Here is an 18,389-nt window from a genome sequence, read left to right as displayed (position 1 = left end):
TATTATCCACCACCGGCTCCGTGGCCGCCACCGCGTTTGTCCGCGGCAGAGCCGGGGCTCAGCCCTGCTTTGGGCCACCGAGAGCCTGCGCTGTGGTGGCCCCGCGACAGCCCCTGGGCTGGAGGGGCCGGGACACCAGAGCAGGGAGGGCTGTGCTTTCAGGGGGTGAGCGGCACCAGTAGCACAACTGGGAGCCCACGCTCCCCTCACCCCAGCCCCATCGCCCACAGGACGGCAGCATCCCTCTCCCTCAGCCCCAAACCCTACCCCCCCCCCCCCCCCCCCAAGCCAGCCAGGGGCTGCGGGAAGCACAGTCACACCAGACTTTTTGCCTTTTTTCCTTCATCCGACTTTATTCAACAAGACACGACACTGAGTCTGCCAGAGGGAGAGGGAACGGCACAGAGGGCAGTGCCCACATCCCACGCTCCCGCCTGGCTCACACAGCACCTTCCCCTTTCCCAGCATCCGTGGGCTGCGGAAACCGAGGCGACGGCTCCTGTGGCAGCAGTGGGTTCTTCCATCCCTCCCCGGCACCTCAGCCCACAGCAGGAGATGACCAGTGCGTAGTAATAAAACCAGTAACCCCCCAAACCAGCAGTTGCTAGGGTAATTCCCCCCCCCCCCCAAAAAGAACCCACAGGGCGCAGTGGCGTGTGGCCAGGATGGACACGGCTCCCCAGATCCCCACGCAACTGCACCTTTAAGGCAGAAAGCTCCGTGCTCAGGCCAGCGGGTTAAAAATAACTTAGACACACACATCACATAGGAAAGGGTCCGGGGCCAGGAGGCGGGGAGGTTCGCGCTCCCGGGGCACCCGAGCGGTGACCTGGCAGCCGTCGGTCACTGCAGAGCCCCAGCTCGGAGTTGCACTGGTTTAACGCCCCGGTACCCCGTGGGGAAGGGGCAGCACCCGCAGCAAGCTCCGGGCAGGAGCTGCTGGCTCCCGGCCGTGGTGACGGGAACAGGACGGGGCTGGTGGCCGGGACCCATCAGGCAGCACTGCCCTAGCCCAGCTCCCCCCGGCCCTCCCAGGCTCAGCCGGCTCCGTGCGGAGGCTGGAGGCGAGTGGCTTCCCACGGCCAGCTCTCACGTCGGCGAGGGCTCCGCAAGCCCCGGGGTCCGGCCGAGCCGCGGCTCCTGAGGGCCAGCAGCCTCCTGCCGCGGCCCCAGGGACAGCCTGTTCCCAGCCGCTTGGCTCCAGGGATTTCTCGCTTTCCCACGGCGAGGCAGGCAGGACACGCTGTCTCGGGGAACTTTCTGCAGTTTCCTTCCTTGCAGGGTCTGTGGGGAAAACAGGAGAGAGCAGAGGCTCCGCTCCAGGGCACAACGCTCGGCCCCGCTCCCGAGCATCACGTCCCAGGGGCAGGCAGGTCTCCGCTGGCACAGCCTCCGGAGCAGGACCTGTCCGGCACAGCACCAGGCAGGAGGCAGCTGCCCGCCTGCCACCAGCACCTTCGCAGGCACGAGGGGCCACGGAAGGTCCCCTCGGCCGGCCGGGGCCAGCCCGGCTCTAGACATACTGCTTTTTGGAGGCTGAGCTTCCAGGACGGCTGCACACCTTCTCCTCCGAGGCGGGGGCTTCGGCAGCCCTGGGGGCGTAGGGGTCCAACAAGGGGCTGCTGCCCTTGCCCAGTGCCAGGTTCTCCTCGTTGTGGAAGTTGGCCCAGTTCTGCTCGCTGGAGAGCTTGTTGAAGGCCTGGTAGGGCGGCATGTGGCTCTCGGCCACAGGCAGGAAGGGGTAGTGCTTGGGTGGGTAAGGACCCAAGACCATGCTGTCAGCAAAGGCGTCCTGGCTCGGGCCGGCCGGCACCGACACCTTCTTGATGTTGCTGAGCATGTTCTTGCAGCAGAGGTGGAAAAGCTCCAGGAGGTTCAGGATTAAGGAGATCAGGCCCATCACCAGCATGAAGATGATGAAGATGCTCTTCTCCGTGGGGCGGGAGATGAAGCAGTCCACCTGATGGGGGCAGGGGTCCCTCTTGCAGACGTAGCGGGGCACCATGGAGAAGCCGTACAGGTACCACTGGCCAACAAGGAAGCCAGCCTCAAAGATGCTCTTGCAGATCACACTGATGGTGTACGTCCACATCAGCGCCCCACGGATCCTGAGCCGCCCGTCCTCTGTCACATAGATCTTGGACATCTTCTTCTCCACGGCTGCCAGGGCCTGCTCGATCTTCGGGTCCTTGCTGTGGATAGCCCGAAGCTCGCTCTCCTGTTGCTTCAGCTTCTCCTCCTTCTGGGAGAGATAGACAACATGGCCGAGGTAAATCAGGGTTGGGGTGCTGACAAAAAGGAACTGGAGCACCCAGTAACGGATGTGGGAGATGGGAAAGGCTTTGTCATAGCAGACGTTGGTGCAGCCCGGCTGCTTGGTGTTGCACACAAAATCCGACTGCTCGTCCCCCCAGACGGACTCCCCAGCCAAGCCCAGGATGAGGATACGGAAGATGAAAAGCACGGTGAGCCAGATCTTCCCGATCACGGTTGAGTGCTCCTGGACTTGGTCCAGAAGTTTTTCCAGGAATCCCCAGTCGCCCATCTTCTAGGGAATGTCGCGCCTCTGTCAGCAGAGAGGAGGGGAGGAAACCTGGTCAGTTCTCCGTTCCCACGTTGGAGAGCCTGGGGCAGACAGGGTTACCTAAACCCCAGGCTTTCTCAGGACACGGCTGCTCCCCAGAGGGTCCCAGCAAACCCACCGCGGAGCATCCCGCGCCTGGGGGGGGGAGCCAGGCAGGATTTCTGCACCCAGGAGTGCTGCTCCTACACCCCACTGCCCAGTGCAGAAACGGGGCTGAGGCAGCGCTGGGATTCGCCTCCCTCAGCAGCACCCGGCCCAGGGCACCCACAGCTTGTGGCCGTCCCGGCTCCCCAGCACCAGGCTCCCAGCGCCTGGTTTGGGGCCGTGGCAGGGGGCTCACAGGAGCAGCCCAGATTTGCCTCTCCTCGGGCCCACTGCCCCGGCTTTACCGAAGGGCAGGGAGCAACGGGGTCGTGGGGAGGGGACGCGCAAGCCCCCGGGGTGCAGCAGCCACCCTGACACCCGTTCAGGGCTCACCCCAAACCACAGGGACGGTCCCCAGCCGGCTCCCTCGCTGTGGGGCGATAGCACCCCAGCCCCAGCGCCCTCCTCGTTGCCCAGGGCTTCTCCTCGACCCCCTGAGACCACCCACCGCACACGGACCCCGTGCCACCCCGGGGTGCCTCGGCCTCACCCCCGGCTGCTGGCGAGCCCAGCCCGCACCTCCCGCATCCTCAGCCCCGCAACCCAGCTGGGAGAGAGGAAGCGGCTACAGCCCCGGCTCCTAATTAACCTCTGCCAATTAAGCAGGCAGAGGTGCCGGCTGGGCCGTTAAAGGGACACCCAGCCCCGGCGGGGCGGGGGGATGCTCGGACGCAGAAAGCGGGTGCAAGCGGTGCCCCGAAGCGGGTGCAGGCGGTGGGGGGTGTCCCCTGCCCACCCAGCACGGTGTCCCCGAGCGGTGCCCGGTGCCCCGGGGGTCCCGGCCGCCCCGGCCGCCCCTCACCCACCTCCGCCGCGCCGGGCACGTCCCGTCTGGCTCGGGCCGCGCTGGGTGTGAGCGACCGGACCGGGCTGGGGCTGCTCCGGCCGTGCGGGGCCCGGGGGAGGAGCGCGGGCAGGAAACCGGGGGCCGGGGCTTGGGGCCGGGCCGCAGGTGTGCGGGGCGGGGCGGGGGCGGGGGTCCGCCGAGCAGGGCCTGGCTGGGACCCTTGGGACGGCCGAGATCCCCACGGAGGGAACCAGGACCTCCCGGGGCAGCCAGGACATTGGGGAACAGCCGGGACCCTCGAAGGCAGCCGGGACCCCCTGGGACAGCCAGGACCCCTAGGAACAGCCGAGACCCCCACAGAGGCACACGGGACCCCCTGGGAACAGCTGAGACCCCCGGGGACAGCCAGGACCCCCACGGAAGCACCCGGGACCCCCACGGAGGCATCCGGGACCCCCCGGGACAACCAGGTCCCCCGGGACACCCGGGAAAACATGGCAGGCGGGGGATGCGGGGCCTGTGGCAGGGCTCCGCCGGGGATGCCCAGCCCCCTGCCCGCCGCTGCGGGGCTCGGCGGGTCCCCACGCGGGTCCTTGCGGCGCGGCGGGCGCTGGGTGGTGCTGGAGCCACACCAGAGCCCTGCCCTGCCCCCGCCCCGCGGCCCCTGCCGCCCCCCGGGCCCGCCTTCCCCGAGGGTCCCGGGGCTGGGACCCGCCACCAGCCGAGCTTTGCCGTCGGGGGGCTCGGGGGGGGGGGGGGTGCAGAGTCACCGCGACAAGGAGCGGGGAGGGGGGCAGTGGGTGGGCAGATGCCGGTGTTTTACCCACGGGCTTAAGTCCTGCTGGCTTCGGGAGGGGGGGAAGCCCCTCGGTGTGCCCCCACGCACCGTCCTGCAGCGGCTGCAAAGGGCCGGCACGCTCGGCACGGGGTGCGTGGGGCCGGTCCGCGCACGCAGCTGGGACCTGTGGCCTGTCCCGCACGCAGACGTGGCGTTTCCTCCTCACAGACAGTGCCAGGGCTGAGCGGGGGCAGAGCCGGAAGAGCGTCATTATATTTCATATAAAATAATTGCCATACCTCAGGTAGCGCCCACGTGTCGCTCCACGCCACGGTCTCAGGGCGCTGTGGAGCCCAGTGCCCACCTCCCAGTGAGCCCACCACCAACTCTGCTCCACCCTCCCACCACCCCTGGGTTGTCTCTGCCCCAGCGGCATGGTCCCCGCCTCGGCACCTGGCCCCAGCAATGCTCTGAGCCGCGCCGGCCCTCGACGGGTGGAAACCATCCCCTCTGGGGAGCTGCTCCCAAACTGCGCAGGAGCCGGAGCTGCCGTCTGCAGCGGATGTGCCGCCTCCCACGCTGCTTTACCCACCACGAGAACCGTGCCTAGCATGGGCTTCACCCACACCGGCCACAGCTCCCCAAAGCAGACCCCCATGTGAGTGCCGGAGCCGCTTCCCGGTCGGACGCCGTGTCCTTTTCAACCTCCTGGAGCATCTTTCCTCCGTCCCAGGTTGCCCCGTGCCACAGGTGACACCGTGCTGGGGTGCCCATGGGAGCAGCTCGTGCTGGAAGCGCTTTTTCCGTGTCCCAGCACAGAGACACGTCACCCTCCCGGCAGCGTGGGCATCGCTGTCGTGGCCTCTGGCAGCGGCACAAGCAGCGCACGCCGTGACACGCTCACGGAGCTGGAAACGCGGCTGGCCGGCGTGCCAGCAGACCCTCCGCTGCTTAAGGAGAGATTAAATGGAAATCATTTCTATTTATTGTAATATTTATCAAGGTTTAGTAAATAATTGATGCTGATCCCTCCTTGATTTCCTCGGGGGCCGGCGTGCGGTTCTGGTGAATTAAAGTTTAACGGCGCGTGACAGGCCAGGAGGAGGTGAGTGGGTGGACGCTGGGCCCGTGCTGCCCCGGTGGGGTGGGAGTGAGGGGCACCCAGCTGCGGGCTCCTGGGGAACCTCTGCAGATCCATTTCCTCTGCCCTCACCAGTCCCCTCGATTTACAGCGTGTGGAGCAGAACCCGGGGTCTACAAACAGCACAGCGTTTACTGCCTTCGGATCCGTAGCTGGTGCTGCGCGTGTCGCGTCCGTCTGAGGCGAGGGGGGACGCAAAGGCGCGGGGGGAAGCGGCAGAGCTGTTCAGGCAGTGCATCGGCACAGCGCCTGCATGAGGAGGTGGCAAACTGGGGACCGTCACCGCGCTGGGTGACACCAGCCCTGACTGATGTGCTCATACCCAGCATGGCAGCAGCAGAGCTGGAGGACCCAAGAGAAGCTTTTGGGACACGGGAGCCCCCACGGTCCCTCCTGCCAGTGCCAGTCCCGTGTGCCCTCAAAGCTCAACAGCTCCATCCCTGCAGCTTTTGGCCGGGCTCGCTGCCGGGCCGTTGGCGCTGGCTGTCCCAGCGGGGCTGCTCGGCGGAGTCGTGCACGGTGTCTGTCTCGGTGTGATGTCCAAGCCCTGTGGCACCGCCACGTGCAGCCGGCAGAGCTCTGGGGCTGCCCTCGCCCCCTCGCCTTACCTGCGTCTGCTCGGGCACCCACGGGCCTCTCGGGGGACGTTAGTTTGTTGGGTTCAGTCATTTTTCACGCGGGTCGACTCTGGAGGGTTTGGGGGCTCAGCAGGCTTGAACAGCTGCCGGGCCAAGGGGAGGGCGAACCGGCGGGGCCGGGCAAGCTCACAGATCCTCTCCTCTGTGGAAAGAACAGACGCCCTCAGGAACGGCCACGGCAGGCGGCACCCACTTGCCGCCGAGTGTGCCCGCACCACCGGGACACCAGGGGACATGCCCACAGCCCCAAGCAGGAGAGTTCCCATGCATGTGTCCCCCTCCCCTTTAGAGCCATCGAGGTCCTGGCTGAAGAATCTGGTGGCGGCATCACCAGTGGCCACCTCTGGGGCCAGCCACGCCTGGACACGTCTCCCTCCCTCTTCCCCTCCCAGCACCCTGTCAGACAGCGGTCAGGTCGGGAGCCGAGGCCTGCACAGCTGCCACACACCTAGTCTGGGACTTGTCCTTCTCCTCTGTCTTGAGGTGGCACCGGCAGGTGGAGGCCTTGCTGTAGTTGACGGAGCGCTTGGTGGACTTCTTCCACCTCCGCGCGCTCCGCACAACCCGCTTGAAGATGAGGTAGAAGATCTCACAGATGGTGAGGACGATGCAGATGGAGGAAGCTCCCACCATGAAATAGGTGAAGACCCTTTTCTCGGTTGGCCGAGCGATGTAGCAGTCCACGATGTTGGGGCAGGGCTCCAGGTTGGAGCACTTGACCAGCCGCGGCAAATCGAAGCTGTCCCACATCTTGTGGAGGAGGTAGAGGAAGAGGATCTCTATGATAAGCTTGAAGAAGAGGCTGAACAGGTAGGTCCACCACAGCCCGCCGTGCTTCTTGCCTGTGTTGCTGTAGAGCTTGGGGCAATTTTCCCCGTTCTTCTCCCGGTTCTTCTTCTCGCGGTCCTCCCGGTAGGCCACGTGCATGATGACCAGGAGGGAAGGGCAAGTGACGAAGATGAGCTGCAGGGCCCAGAGGCGGATGTGGGAGATGGGGAAGAAGTGGTCGTAGCAGACATTGGTGCAGCCCGGCTGCCGCGTGTTGCAGTCGAAGTCCTTCTGCTCATCTCCCCACACGCGCTCGGCTGCCACCACGTAAACCAGCACACGGAAGACGAAGACCACGGAGAGCCAGATGCGGCCGAAGGCCGTGGAGTACTTGTTGACCCCGCTGAGCAGCGCCTGCAGCGTTTTCCAATCCATGGCGGCCGGCGGAGGCCGGAGTCACCCAACCTGGAGAAACAGCAGCAGCAGGAGCAGGTGAAGAGATGCGATGGAAGGCAGCAGCGGGGCAGCTCGTCTTTCGCTGCACTTAATCTCGTTGACCTCCCAGACTCCGTCCCTCACCATGTTACACTCCTTTGGGGTGGGGAGATCATCCCATTGCGGCCAGTAAAGCCCAGCCCCGCGCTCTCCCAGTTACCGTCACAGGTGACTCAGCCTCTGAGCTCCCCAGGCTCGTCCTGCTCCCTCCCCAGGGTTCTGCGTGGCTCAGCCGCACGACTGAGCGTGCTTTGGGGATGGAAGGGGACCTTTACCATCAGAGAGATTCCAGGGGATCTCAGGCTTGCTCTCAGCTGGTCCCAGCCTTCCCTGAACCTCAGTTTCATGGGTCAAATGGGCTAAACTGGCCGTTGTACTTTGCTAATGTTGGGAGCCAAAGGGGAAGCAGCTGCTGCAGAGCTGGGATGCGGGGACAGGCCAGGGACCGGTTTTCTCCCTTGCAGGTGATGCCCGAGGCAGCCCGAGAGCGGGGCTGCTGAAAGCGAGAGCCCGTGCGCGTCGCCTTGGCCGGCACCCCGCTCCCGGCAGCCCCGAGGCCTCGCGCCGGCCAAACCGGCTGCGCAGCTCAGACGGGGCTGCCCCGGTGCGAGGAGGGCGGCGCGCTAAGCCTGAGCCGGAGCTTCCCTGTGCCTGGATTTAAGAACCCCGGGTGAATTTTGCCCCGCGGTGAGCTGGCAGCTGCTGGCTGTAACGGTGTCTCCCCTGACACAGGGTGTCACAGCACGGCGGGCAGCCTGCACCGCGGCTGGCAAACGCTTCCAGGGGCAACGCGTCCCAAGTATCACCAGCCCCGGCATTTTATTTCTGTATTTTCTACAAGAGATGTTTTGCCTAAGAAAGATACGGGGGTATTTTTCAGGTGAATGCTGTGTTTCTGGCTGCTGACCAGCCTGCCCGGGGAGCACCGGACAACCTGGGAGCAAACGGGCTGCTCCAGTTTCAGGCCACATAGAAGGCTTTGTTCAACCCCAGTTGGCTCCTTCAATCCCAGCTCCTCAGGTCCACCAGCGCTGCGTGCTCGCCCTGCCCGCTCCCGAGGCCCGGCTGCCCTCCCAGACGTACCTGGGGGAGGCTCAGGCTCCTTCCCCGCTCACCGGGGGCTGCGAGGTGGGAAGTGCCCAGCGCGGGGCATGGCCGGGGGCACGGTGGCACGCAGGCGATCAGGGTCCCCTCGTCTGGGGAGGGGTCCAGGGTACGGCGTCCTGGGGCTGCAGGGAAGGAACAGAGCCTGGAGCGGTGCCCGGAGCTGCGGGGCTGCCCAGAGCCCATCCCTGGCTGGGGTCATCCCGCAGCGAGCCCCCAACCCACCACCACGCTCCCACACTGCTCCCCGGGGACGCACCGAGAAGCGCGGCTGAGCCGAGCGGGGCCAAGCTGGGGTCCCCGTGCCAGCGTGTGCCGAGTGCCAGGGCAGTGCCTCTGCCCGTCCATGTGCACCTCTGCTTGCCACCTCGTCTGAAAATGGGAGATCTCCTCCCTGGGAAACCCGTGGCAGCTAGCTGGGGTGGGGCGCGATCCCAGCGCTCCCGCTTTAAAAGCTGGTGCCGATGGTGGAGCCCATAGCCGATGGTGGAACCCATAGCCCCTGCCTGTTCCCAGGGCCGGCCCCCCGGCGCCATGCCAATTCCCCCATACCCCCATCTCCAGGGTCCCGCAGGTGATGCTGCCGAGCACCCACCTGCCCGGCACCCACCTGCCCGGCTCAGCCCAGCGCCAGCTCCGGCCGTGGCCCCGCGGCGGGGCGGGAAGGGGTTGGTGCTGGGGTGTGGTACACGGTGCCGTCGGAGCCCCGCAGCCCACCCGGCGCTGGCTGGCAGCCAGTTGGAGCCGGGGCAACACTCCGGGTGCGCTCGGCTCTGCCCGCAGCGCCTGTTTGCCTCCAGCGAAGCCCGGCACCCTCGCCAGCCCGCGGCGTGCCAGCCCGCTGCGTCACCGCCGGGTCCTGCCCTGTGTGGGTGCAGGGCGTTGGGCCCGAAAGCGCCCGGCTCCTGCCTGGGGTGCGAATGCTGCAAAGTGGGGCTGGGCCCGTTCTGCTGGGGGGGCTCAGGCTCTTTCGGTCCCCGGGGAGGGTGATGGGACAGAGGATCAGGGCTCTGGGTGGCCATTCCCGCTCCTTGGGGCGCCACGCCTTGCCACCTGCCTGCATCGCCCCCCCGGGGGCACAGCTCCACAGGCCAGGGACCCCCGTCAGGGGTCTCAACGTGGCACTGAGCGCTGTCGGGGTCCCCACCTTTGGCCACCACAGCTGCTGTGATGCAGCTCCCACCTGCACCCCGTCGGCACCGTGGGGTCCTTCCCCCCACCACTGGCAGCAGCCCTGTGAGCACCCCGCACCTTCGCCCCGGCACGCTGGAGGTACCTGTCCCACCGGTGAAGGGCCAGAGGGAGGTGGCCGGATCCAGGCACCTTTCAGAGTAGGGAAGCTCTTTCCCCGCTGTCTGGTCCGCAGCCCTCCTGCGTGCCCAGCGCCGAGCCTGTGCCGGGAGGGGAAGGGTGGTTTGTTCTCTTCCCCGTAACTGGGTGAGTCTGGCAAACAGCTCCCGCAGAGCTTCTTGTCTGTGCACATGCACGCACACGCTGGGGTTGAACAATAAAGGCGGGTCAAATCCTGCCCTGAGATCAGTGGAGCCAAATTCCTCCGTGAGCAGCGCCAGCAGCTCCTGCCAGGTGATGCTCCATCCCCTGCTGCAAACCCAACGGCAAACCCCGGGCGAGACCAGGGCGGCCGGGGACTGGCGTCGGGCTCACACCGTCCCCCAGCTCCGGGTCAGCCAGCAACCGCTGCTAAGAATCACGAATTGCGCAATTATAACCCACTTTTGAAAGGATTCTGCCTTAGTAATAGTTTCGCAACAGCACGTCGGTATCTCCAACTTCCAGCTACCTGCAGCCACCGCCCTGCCGACGCCGGGGCGTCCCAGATGAGACCTTTCCCAAAGAGTCCCAGGGACCCCTGCAACGGGACCCTGCCCTGCCTCCAGTCCTATCCCCATGGGACCTGGGGTGTGTCCCTGCGGGGACTGTCCCTCTCCCCAGGTGGCTCCCAGGAGGCTGAGCCCCTCCCTGCCCGGGCAGCCGGGTGCCCCTCTCAGCCCCTCTCTCCATTCCATACCTCTGCAGACATGGTCCAGGCAGGGATGCGTTCCCACTCGCCCATGGTTTCCCTGGCCTCTCGGCCACCCCAAGGCTTTCCCAGCATCACCGCGGCGTTTCCCCGGCCCACGGAGCCCCACATGCTGCCTTGCCGGGACCACCCCTCCCGCGGGGACATGTTTGAAGAGCCGCACTGGGTGCTTGATGCCGTGAGAGGTTTGCTCCCTGCACTCGTGGCAGATGAGGAGTCGCTCACCCAGCAAGTTTTTGGCTCCAGGAAGACAAATAAAGCGTGTAGGGGTTTGCCAGGCTGGGGACATGGCAGGGAGAGGCCATGGGAATGGGGGCCCGGGAGACCCAACGCAAACCCTGGTGGGAGCCTGGGGGTCCGGAGCGGGGCGAGCCCAGAGGAGGGGGCAGACACAGGCACCCTCATCCCACAGGAGAGCAAAGGGAGGGCTCCGGAGCAGCCGGGAGCCTCCCGTCACTCAGGAGCTGCCGTTGCGTGGTTCTATCGGCAGGATCAGGAATTCGAGTTATGTTAGAGAGAGCTGGCGTGGCAGGAGCTCCGGGAGGAATCTGGGGGCTGTGGCTTTCGAGATGAAAAACCCAGGAGGGAGGGAAGACGGCGAGAACCGCAGGCAGGTCTGGTTTCTTGCTAAGGCAGGGGCGGGTGAAGAGCAGGGTCAGATCCCCCCAGCAGCCTCTTGCCTGCGATTTCGGCATTCCAGGCCACGGTGAGAAGGTTCAGGTGCCTTTTGGCACGGACAGGAGCTTTCCCCTAAGGCAGCTGGGTGGGGAATGGAAACACCCTGTGTTTTGCAGTGCTGAGCCGGGCATTTGGGTTTCCCAGCAAAGGGCACGTCCCTGCTCCCCCACTGCGGTTCCTCTGCCAACTGACCCGGTGCGGGCACAGGGACACGGTGCAGACATGGTTCGGCAGCTCGCAGCACCAGGGAGCCCTCAGAGGAGCTTTGGGTACGTGCCCCGGGCACGTCACCCCGCTGTCACCCTGCTCCGCCTCGGTGAGGTGATGGGTGAAAGGCTTCAGGGCCAGATGCGAACACCAAAAACACCCAGTGACTTCCAGCAGCCTGACCTCGGATTCTCCATAAAGAAAAAAAACGAGCAGTGGAGCAGGCAGCTGCCAAACCATCAAAAAAACCTCAAAGTCTCTTTAAAAAGGCCCTGAATGGGGCATTGCAGGAGCAGCACTTGGCTGCCGGCCGGGGCTGGGACACAGCTCTCTGCCTGCCAACAGCATCCCGGCCATCCCGGCTGTCCCGCTCTGAGGCTGCGTCCCCAGGGAGGAGACCTCCCCGCAAGCGCTGGGGCGCAGGAGTCACGGGAGCCTGGGAGCAGGGGCAGCCGCTCGCTCCAGCATCCTGGACGTAAACCAGAGAGTTTCTCCCCAATTCCCAGCAAACAGGCACTTTTTGGGCGGGGAAGAAACAAGCCTCCCTCGGGAAGGAGAGGCTGCTCCCGACCTGCACTGCCGCGCACGCGAGCCCCTCCGCCTCCCTGGCTGGGCTGGAGTTTGCACTGGTTTTGTTTTAAATCCCCTGTCCTCAAAATTCAGGGGGCTTTCTGGGCACCGCCACAAGCAAATGCAAATCCCCTTGTATAATGATGCAAAGTCGAGGAAATATTCAGCTTTTACTGTGGCATTCCCCAGTTTGTTTGCTTTGTCACCGACTCTGGTCCTGGCTCCGAACCCAGGGCTCTGCGTCCCGGGAGGCGGCGCGGTCCCTCATCCCCATTTCTGCAGCGCCAGCTGGGGCAACCTCTGCTCCCCTGGGTGCAGAGCGCAGAAATGCATCAGAAAGACGATGACAAACATCCCCGTTTGCCCAGCCAGCCATCGCTGAGCCCAAGCCGGGATGGTGCAAGGCACCCGGAGCTTGGCAGAGCGGCTGCGATGCTGGCTCGGAGCGAGACGATGCAGCGCAACACCGACCGGCAACGGGATCGTCAGGTCCTATCGCACGGGGCAGCGGCCCCAGCGCCGCCTTGATGTACAGAATTGGGGCGGGTGGCTGCTCCGGGTGTCATCTCCACCGTGATTAGCGCTGGCAGCTGGGGAACACCTCTGGGTTTTGCTAATCGAGGGCAAGCCTTGATCAACAGTGGCCAGCCTTGGTGGAAAATAAACAGCCCAGCCCTAGCTCTTTAAATGAGAGGCAACGGCTCTCACACAAAGAACAGCTTGTATCCTCTGACGTTAAAAGCTTTGGTAAGAAAATTTTTGGGTGGATAATCCAGCAAACACAGCAAGGAGAGCGGTCAGAAGAAGGGCAGAGATCAGAACGGCTTCGCTCAAAGGAGGTAGAAGAGATCCACCTGTATTTCCACCTCTCTTACCCCAAAGGTCTCCAGACTCACCAGTGTCTTTGCAAGGAGCCACTGTGTGCCCAGAGGGTCCTGGGCCGGGGGCAGGGATCCCCCCAGGGCTCCTCCACCATCCCCACCCTCCTGGATCCCTGCCCCCGGCATCTCCCCGGCTGCAGCGGACCCTCCACCTCCCCCTTCAGCGCGCCCAGGCTGGGCTGTGGGAGGGGTCCAGCTCTGCCCACCGAGGGTCTCAGGTGGGAGCTGGTTCCCCTGGGTCAGGGAAAAGTGGCAAAGCGGCAGCAGCTGCAGTGGCCTGATGCCGAGAAAGGCCCTGCTCTGAAAGGAGGCAGCAGCAGCATCCCTGCCCCGTGCCGCTTCCTTTGCAGCAGGGCCAGCGAGTGCTGGGGCTGCCGGCACACACGGAAAAAATAGTGATCGCACCCTCTAAATAAAGCGAAACCAGCAAGAGATCGAGCTGCATGTTCAATGTTAACGTTACTTACGAGTGCATTTGCCATGAAATTATTGTTAATTATTCATCCCGGCTAATGCTCGTTACCGTTGATGGCCTTAGAAATTGCCGTGCCGCCTGAGTCACGGCAGAACGCAACGTATTACCGCAATAAAGGAGATCATATTCTGCCATTTAATGTTATTGTTTAATCAATGGTTGGGGTGTTTTTCCTCTCCTTACTCGGTTGTGTAGCTGGGGTGTTTTTCTCCGGCCGGGCAGGAAGAGGCAGCAGCCCGCGGCAAGCTCTGCCTGCCCGGCCGGATCCTCACGCCTGCGCTTTCCCACCGCAGCTGCCACGCCAAGCACATGCTCCCGTCCCACTCAGCTAATGAGTGCTATTAACAAGGACCGCAGCAATCCCAAATGGCCCTGTGGTGCAGCTTACGTAGGGTGGGGGGTGCGGGGTGCCCCAGTGAGGCCAGCCCTCCTCTGCCACCTCCACGCTGCTTTGCGAACTCGTGACACGTTTAAATGGCTCCAGCCTGTCCCCAGCAGCCCACGGCCGCAAAGGGCTCTCAAACCAGCTGGGTGTGCCCACCTGCACCCAACACCTCGACTTAAATCAATAATTTAATTTTTTTTTTTTTTTTAAAGCCAGGGATTACAGAGAGGTAATTAAGCCATCCTCCTTGCTTGCCTGCAACCAGTGCCTGGTGAAGGTGGCGAAAGTCTTGCCGTTCACTCGCTGGGTGCAAGGACAAGTCCTTCCCCGGGCAGCGCAGGGCTCGTCACACCCGCGCATCCCAAACACCGCCTGCCCGGCCACATCACTGCCGCCTCCGGCCAAAGCCATCGCTTGTGTTCCAGCAATCTGGAGCCCCCGGCCACCGGTTTGGCAGCGCAGCTGGTCCAAACCCATCCCGGGGCTGCTCGTGGGAGCAATGCCTTTCCGGGGGTGATGCAGCCCTTGCTCCCTCCTTGGCGGTGTTGTGCCCAAGGAGCAGGGGAACAACCGCTTTGGCCATCACTTTGTAGGGTGAGAAATTTTTATTCATGGCAAGGATACACCCAGGACCAGCTAAGCCAGCCCGGCTGGGACGGGCTCAACCTCTGGGCACTGCTGGTGGTTCAGAGCCACTGTGGAGCCGCTTGTCCCTGTCGGCTCTTGAGGACCACACGTGTCCTACAACACTGGGTTACCCCAGGTTCAGCAGAACGTAACGTGGCTTCCCTGGGACGGAGAGGCAGGGAGCCCCCGGGCACAGCCCCACTCTCAGGTGCTGCCACCCCCAGCGCTCCTGGGCCAGGGGGACAGAGGAGGATGAGGAGGGTGCAGGGCAGGCAAGCGGCTCCAGCCTCCTCCTGAGCAGTTCTAGGGAAGAGCCTCCTCCTCGGGCAGCGTGCTGGGGCTGGAGGTGGTGTTGGAGATGGAGGCCGTGGGGGGTTTGTAGTCTGTCCCTTGGAAAACCTGCCCCTCCGTGCCCGCGGGCTCGGCGCGGGAGAGCGCGCAGTCCTGGCTGTGCTGCTGGCTCACCCCGTCGCCAGTCATGAGGCACTCGCGGCACCGCTTGCCGATCAGGTAGGCAGCCTCGACGAGGCTCAGCATGATGCAGACGCAGGCGGTGACCACCATGAAGAGGGTGAAGATGTTCTTCTCGGTGGGCCGGGAGATGAAGCAGTCCACCACGTTGGGACAGGGGGGCAGCTCGCACTTCACCACCCGGGGCAGGGTGTAGTTCCTGTAGAAGTGGTAGAAGATGTAGAGGAAGACCACATCCACGCCAGCCTTGAAGACAAGGCTGAGCAGGTAGGTCCACCACAGCCCCCCTCGCTTCTTGCCGGGGTTAGGGTAGATGCGGCGGCAGTCATCCCCGCCAGCGGCACGGAGCCTCTGCTCCTTGGCCTCCCGGTAGGCCACGTGCATGATGACCAGGAGGGATGGACAGGTCACCAGGATGAGCTGCAGGGCCCAGAGGCGGATGTGGGAGACGGGAAAGAAGTGGTCGTAGCAGACGTTCCTGCAGCCCGGCTGCCGCGTGTTGCAGTCAAAGTCCTTGTGGTCATCGCTCCAGACCCGCTCAGCCGCCACCACGTAGACCAGCAGACGGAAGATGAAGACGAGGGAGAGCCAGATACGGCCGAAGGCTGTGGAGTACTTGTTGACCCCGCTGAGGAGCCCTTCGAACACCCCCCAGTTCATGGTCCCTTGATCCTGTTAGCTAGCCTGGGAGGAGAGAGAAGATAAAGTGACATCGAAGAAGCAGCAAGAGGTCCCCATCAGAGCACCTGCACCCCCCAAAGCACCGAGACACGCTCCTGCCCAGGTGGCCTTGGGACCTTCTCTGGCCTTTGCTCGCGCACAGGAACATGCACAGACCTGGTCTGGGCGATGCGTCTCCGCAGAGCACCATCCCCTTCCGTGGCATTGCGGGGACACGACAAGGCTTGCCAGTTCCGCCGCAGCAAAAGCGGCCTTCAACCACCCCCCGCTACAATCCATGGCTCAGCGCTCTGCCATCCCGCGCCACCCGCCCTGTCTCTCACCTGGTTGCCCAGGTATTTGTTATTAATATTCCTTACGTTGCCAGGCCTGGCCCAGGTGGATGACAAATAGGAGCAGCCGGGACGTGACTCACCCAGCAGCTCTGCGGCTCCACCGCCGCGTCCTCTCCCATCACTGGAATCCGCCGTCGCCTCCGCTCACCGGCCCGAGCGGCGCGGGAGGAGGCTTGTGCCGACTCGCCGGGGAGGCTGCGTCGGGCACGGCACAGCACGGCGCGCGGGCACGGCAGAGCGGAGGCGAGGGGTGAGCTGAGGGGGGCTGCACAGCCCCGGGCAGGGCTGAGGTGCTGACCCGGGGCTGGGCGGCCGCAGTGACCGGTTCTCATCAGCTCTGACTGGTCTCTGCCCGTAGCGGTGCCAGGTTTGATGCTGCGTCGCATCGTGCCGGACGGACACACCTCACACGGCGCAGGGCTGCAGCTGAGCGGGACTCCCAGGGCTGCTTTTGGCACCAACTCTCCTTAAACACTTAAGTATCAGTAAAATAACAAAATTCCCCCTCGCTGGCAGATCTCTCAGGGGTGAACGCGTCCCACTGCTCTGCACAGCCCGGTCCGTGCACCGCGCCTGTTCACGGGGGTGGGGAGGCTGCAGCTCCCCAGGCTCCCACCTCCCGTGGGAGCCAGCAGCTCCCATCCCGCTGGGTCGATCCCAGGGACACGCGTACAAACCCCAGATTCCTCCTTCCCTGGGCACGCTTCTGGCAGCAGCCCAGGATGCGCCCGTCACCCCGGCATCAGGTCGGGCTCTGCGGCATGCAGCAGATGCACCCTCCCCAGGCCCAACCCAGCCGTACCGGGGCTGGGGGCTGCAGCAGAGGGGTGTCCCCATGCCGCTTACCTGCGGGGCGTCCCTCCGCCGAGGCCGGCACAGTTGCCGGTCAGTGCTTGCCCGCAGCAGGAGCGCATCGCCCGGTGCGAGAGGCGCCGGCGTCGCGTGAGTCACCCCTGGGCTCCTGGGAGCGAGGAGGAGATTCCCACGGGGAAGGGATGGGGTTCGAGGCAGATCCCCACGTGTCCCGTGGGCTGCTGGATCTCCTGGGGCGAAGGGCTGTGCCGCAGCACGCAGGGGCCCCATCCTGCAGCCAGGCTGGGAAGGGCTGCGTTGGCGGCCGGGACATCTGCGTGCCGACGGTGCAGGTCCTCAGCTGCCGCAGGAACGCCAGCACGGCCTGGGGTCCCTCCATCCCCTCCCCATCTTTGCTTGCTCAGACATGGCCAAAAACATGGCCACCCCTGCCCAAAGCACCAGGAGCTGCTCAGCCAAGCCCCTCCCTTTATAACCCCTTTTTAACTCAGATTTTGCACCATGGTAACAACTTCAGAAGAGCCTTTACCCCTCCCCACCTTCCGATGCACGGGTGGCAGCTGATTATTTCATTGGGAGTTAATTAACCACCTTTCCTCTGCTCCCCTCCCCTGCAAGCTGGCACGAGTCACTTCCCCATCGCCTCTCCCCATCACCAGGGCCCTCCTGAGCTCAGGGAACCCCCACTCCGAGGTCTGACCCCCGGCCCGCAGCTCTGGGGCGCAGCGGGGAGCAGAGAGCAAGGGGGGGGTCAGATGGGTGGGGGTCCGGGGAGCGGGTGCTACCGCGCGGGGCGTGAGAGCTCAGGTACAGCTGGAGTCGTTTGAGGAGCAAACACACGTTCCCTTTGCAATTCCACTGGGTTTTTTAAAAAAATGCGGAGAAACAAATCTAAACAGCTGTAAAGTAAATTATCCCTGTTTGCGGATGGCTCCGGGGAAGTTCTGCAGTTTGAAATCAAACAAGCCCATTTTTATTTATTTTTTTTAACACGCCTGTGCGGTGGCTCTGCCAGGAAGGGGGTTCCGGGGGCTGCGTCCCGCAGCGGGCAGGCAGGGAGGGCTGGGAGCAGCACCCGTCCCAGCAGTGGGTGGGGGGAGCCTCCTGCCCCAGGCACCCCCGGGCTTGCGGGTGTCCGAGGGAGCTCTTGCTTGCTGCTTTCTGGGATAAAACCCCCTCTTTTGGGGAGGTGCCGGACAGGACGGGCGGTTTCTGCTGGCGCTGGGCTGCAGGCAGAGCACCCAATGGCCCCGCTGGGAGCGCGGGCACGGCCACCGCGTCCCCTCCTCATCCCCCTGCGACCAGGACGAGTGGCCACACAGCTTTCCTCCACGTCCCACCGAGCCCAAGCGGAGATCAAACCCCATCCTGGCAAATACCTGGTGGAGGCACAAAACAAATAAACAGGGAGAGAGCTCACATTTGCTGGGGACTTCGGTTTGCCGGAGGCGGAAGCCGGGTGCCGAAGGCTGCACCAGCCAAAACCAGGCGGCCCGTGTGAGTACGCGGTGCCGGGGCCGCGGAGGTGTATTAATGGCAGCACTTTATCTTCCAGGAACAAGCCCCATTAGTACATTTTCACTACAACATGAAATATTAATAACGCTTTGCATTTATATAGCGTCATTCATCCCAGAGTCACCGGCTGAGCTCCTGACATGAATCAAACACCACCGCCAGCGCCGGGGGCGGCAGGTAAATAGGATTGCACCCGTTTTCCTGCTGCACCCGCTGAGGTTCCCTTCAGGGCGCCGGTGCCTACCGCGGGTAAGACCACCGGCGCTCT

At 64.2% G+C, this 18,389-nt stretch overlaps 3 protein-coding genes across 6 annotated transcripts; all 3 read right to left on the bottom strand.

The window, feature by feature from the left end:
• Positions 1-60: 60 nt before the first annotated feature.
• On the bottom strand, positions 61-3,594 carry GJA4 (gap junction protein alpha 4). Its single transcript, XM_086764981.1, has 2 exons — positions 3,535-3,594; positions 61-2,566 (listed from the first exon to the last, which is right to left on the bottom strand). The coding sequence occupies exon 2, from the start codon at positions 2,543-2,545 to the stop codon at positions 1,514-1,516; it is 1,032 nt and encodes a 343-aa protein (XP_086621107.1). The 5' UTR covers positions 2,546-2,566; positions 3,535-3,594; the 3' UTR covers positions 61-1,513.
• A 1,666-nt stretch (positions 3,595-5,260) lies between these two features.
• On the bottom strand, positions 5,261-10,145 carry GJB3 (gap junction protein beta 3). 4 transcript variants are annotated; one of them, XM_086764986.1, is made up of 4 exons: positions 9,691-10,145; positions 8,419-8,564; positions 6,521-7,305; positions 5,261-6,214 (listed from the first exon to the last, which is right to left on the bottom strand). In XM_086764986.1, the coding sequence occupies exons 3-4, from the start codon at positions 7,273-7,275 to the stop codon at positions 6,199-6,201; spliced, it is 771 nt and encodes a 256-aa protein (XP_086621112.1). In that variant the 5' UTR covers positions 7,276-7,305; positions 8,419-8,564; positions 9,691-10,145; the 3' UTR covers positions 5,261-6,198. The 4 variants fall into 4 exon arrangements, with proteins under 4 accessions (XP_086621112.1, XP_086621108.1, XP_086621110.1 ...); XM_086764982.1 differs by having other exon boundaries at positions 5,261-7,305; XM_086764984.1 differs by having other exon boundaries at positions 5,261-7,305; positions 9,716-10,145.
• A 4,461-nt stretch (positions 10,146-14,606) lies between these two features.
• LOC147598068 (gap junction beta-5 protein-like) lies at positions 14,607-15,730 on the bottom strand. The gene is made up of 2 exons (XM_086765060.1): positions 15,612-15,730; positions 14,607-15,458 (listed from the first exon to the last, which is right to left on the bottom strand). Exon 2 carries the CDS (start codon positions 15,432-15,434, stop codon positions 14,607-14,609), a length of 828 nt encoding a protein of 275 aa, XP_086621186.1. The 5' UTR covers positions 15,435-15,458; positions 15,612-15,730.
• Positions 15,731-18,389: the final 2,659 nt, after the last annotated feature.

Source organism: Chlamydotis macqueenii, chromosome 22 (genome assembly GCF_036417535.1).
Source record: "Chlamydotis macqueenii isolate bChlMac1 chromosome 22, bChlMac1.mat, whole genome shotgun sequence".
Taxonomy (NCBI): Eukaryota; Metazoa; Chordata; class Aves; order Otidiformes; family Otididae; genus Chlamydotis; species Chlamydotis macqueenii.
The sequence above is the reverse complement of the archived record's forward strand: the minus strand, read 5'-3'. Positions and strand labels throughout refer to the sequence as shown.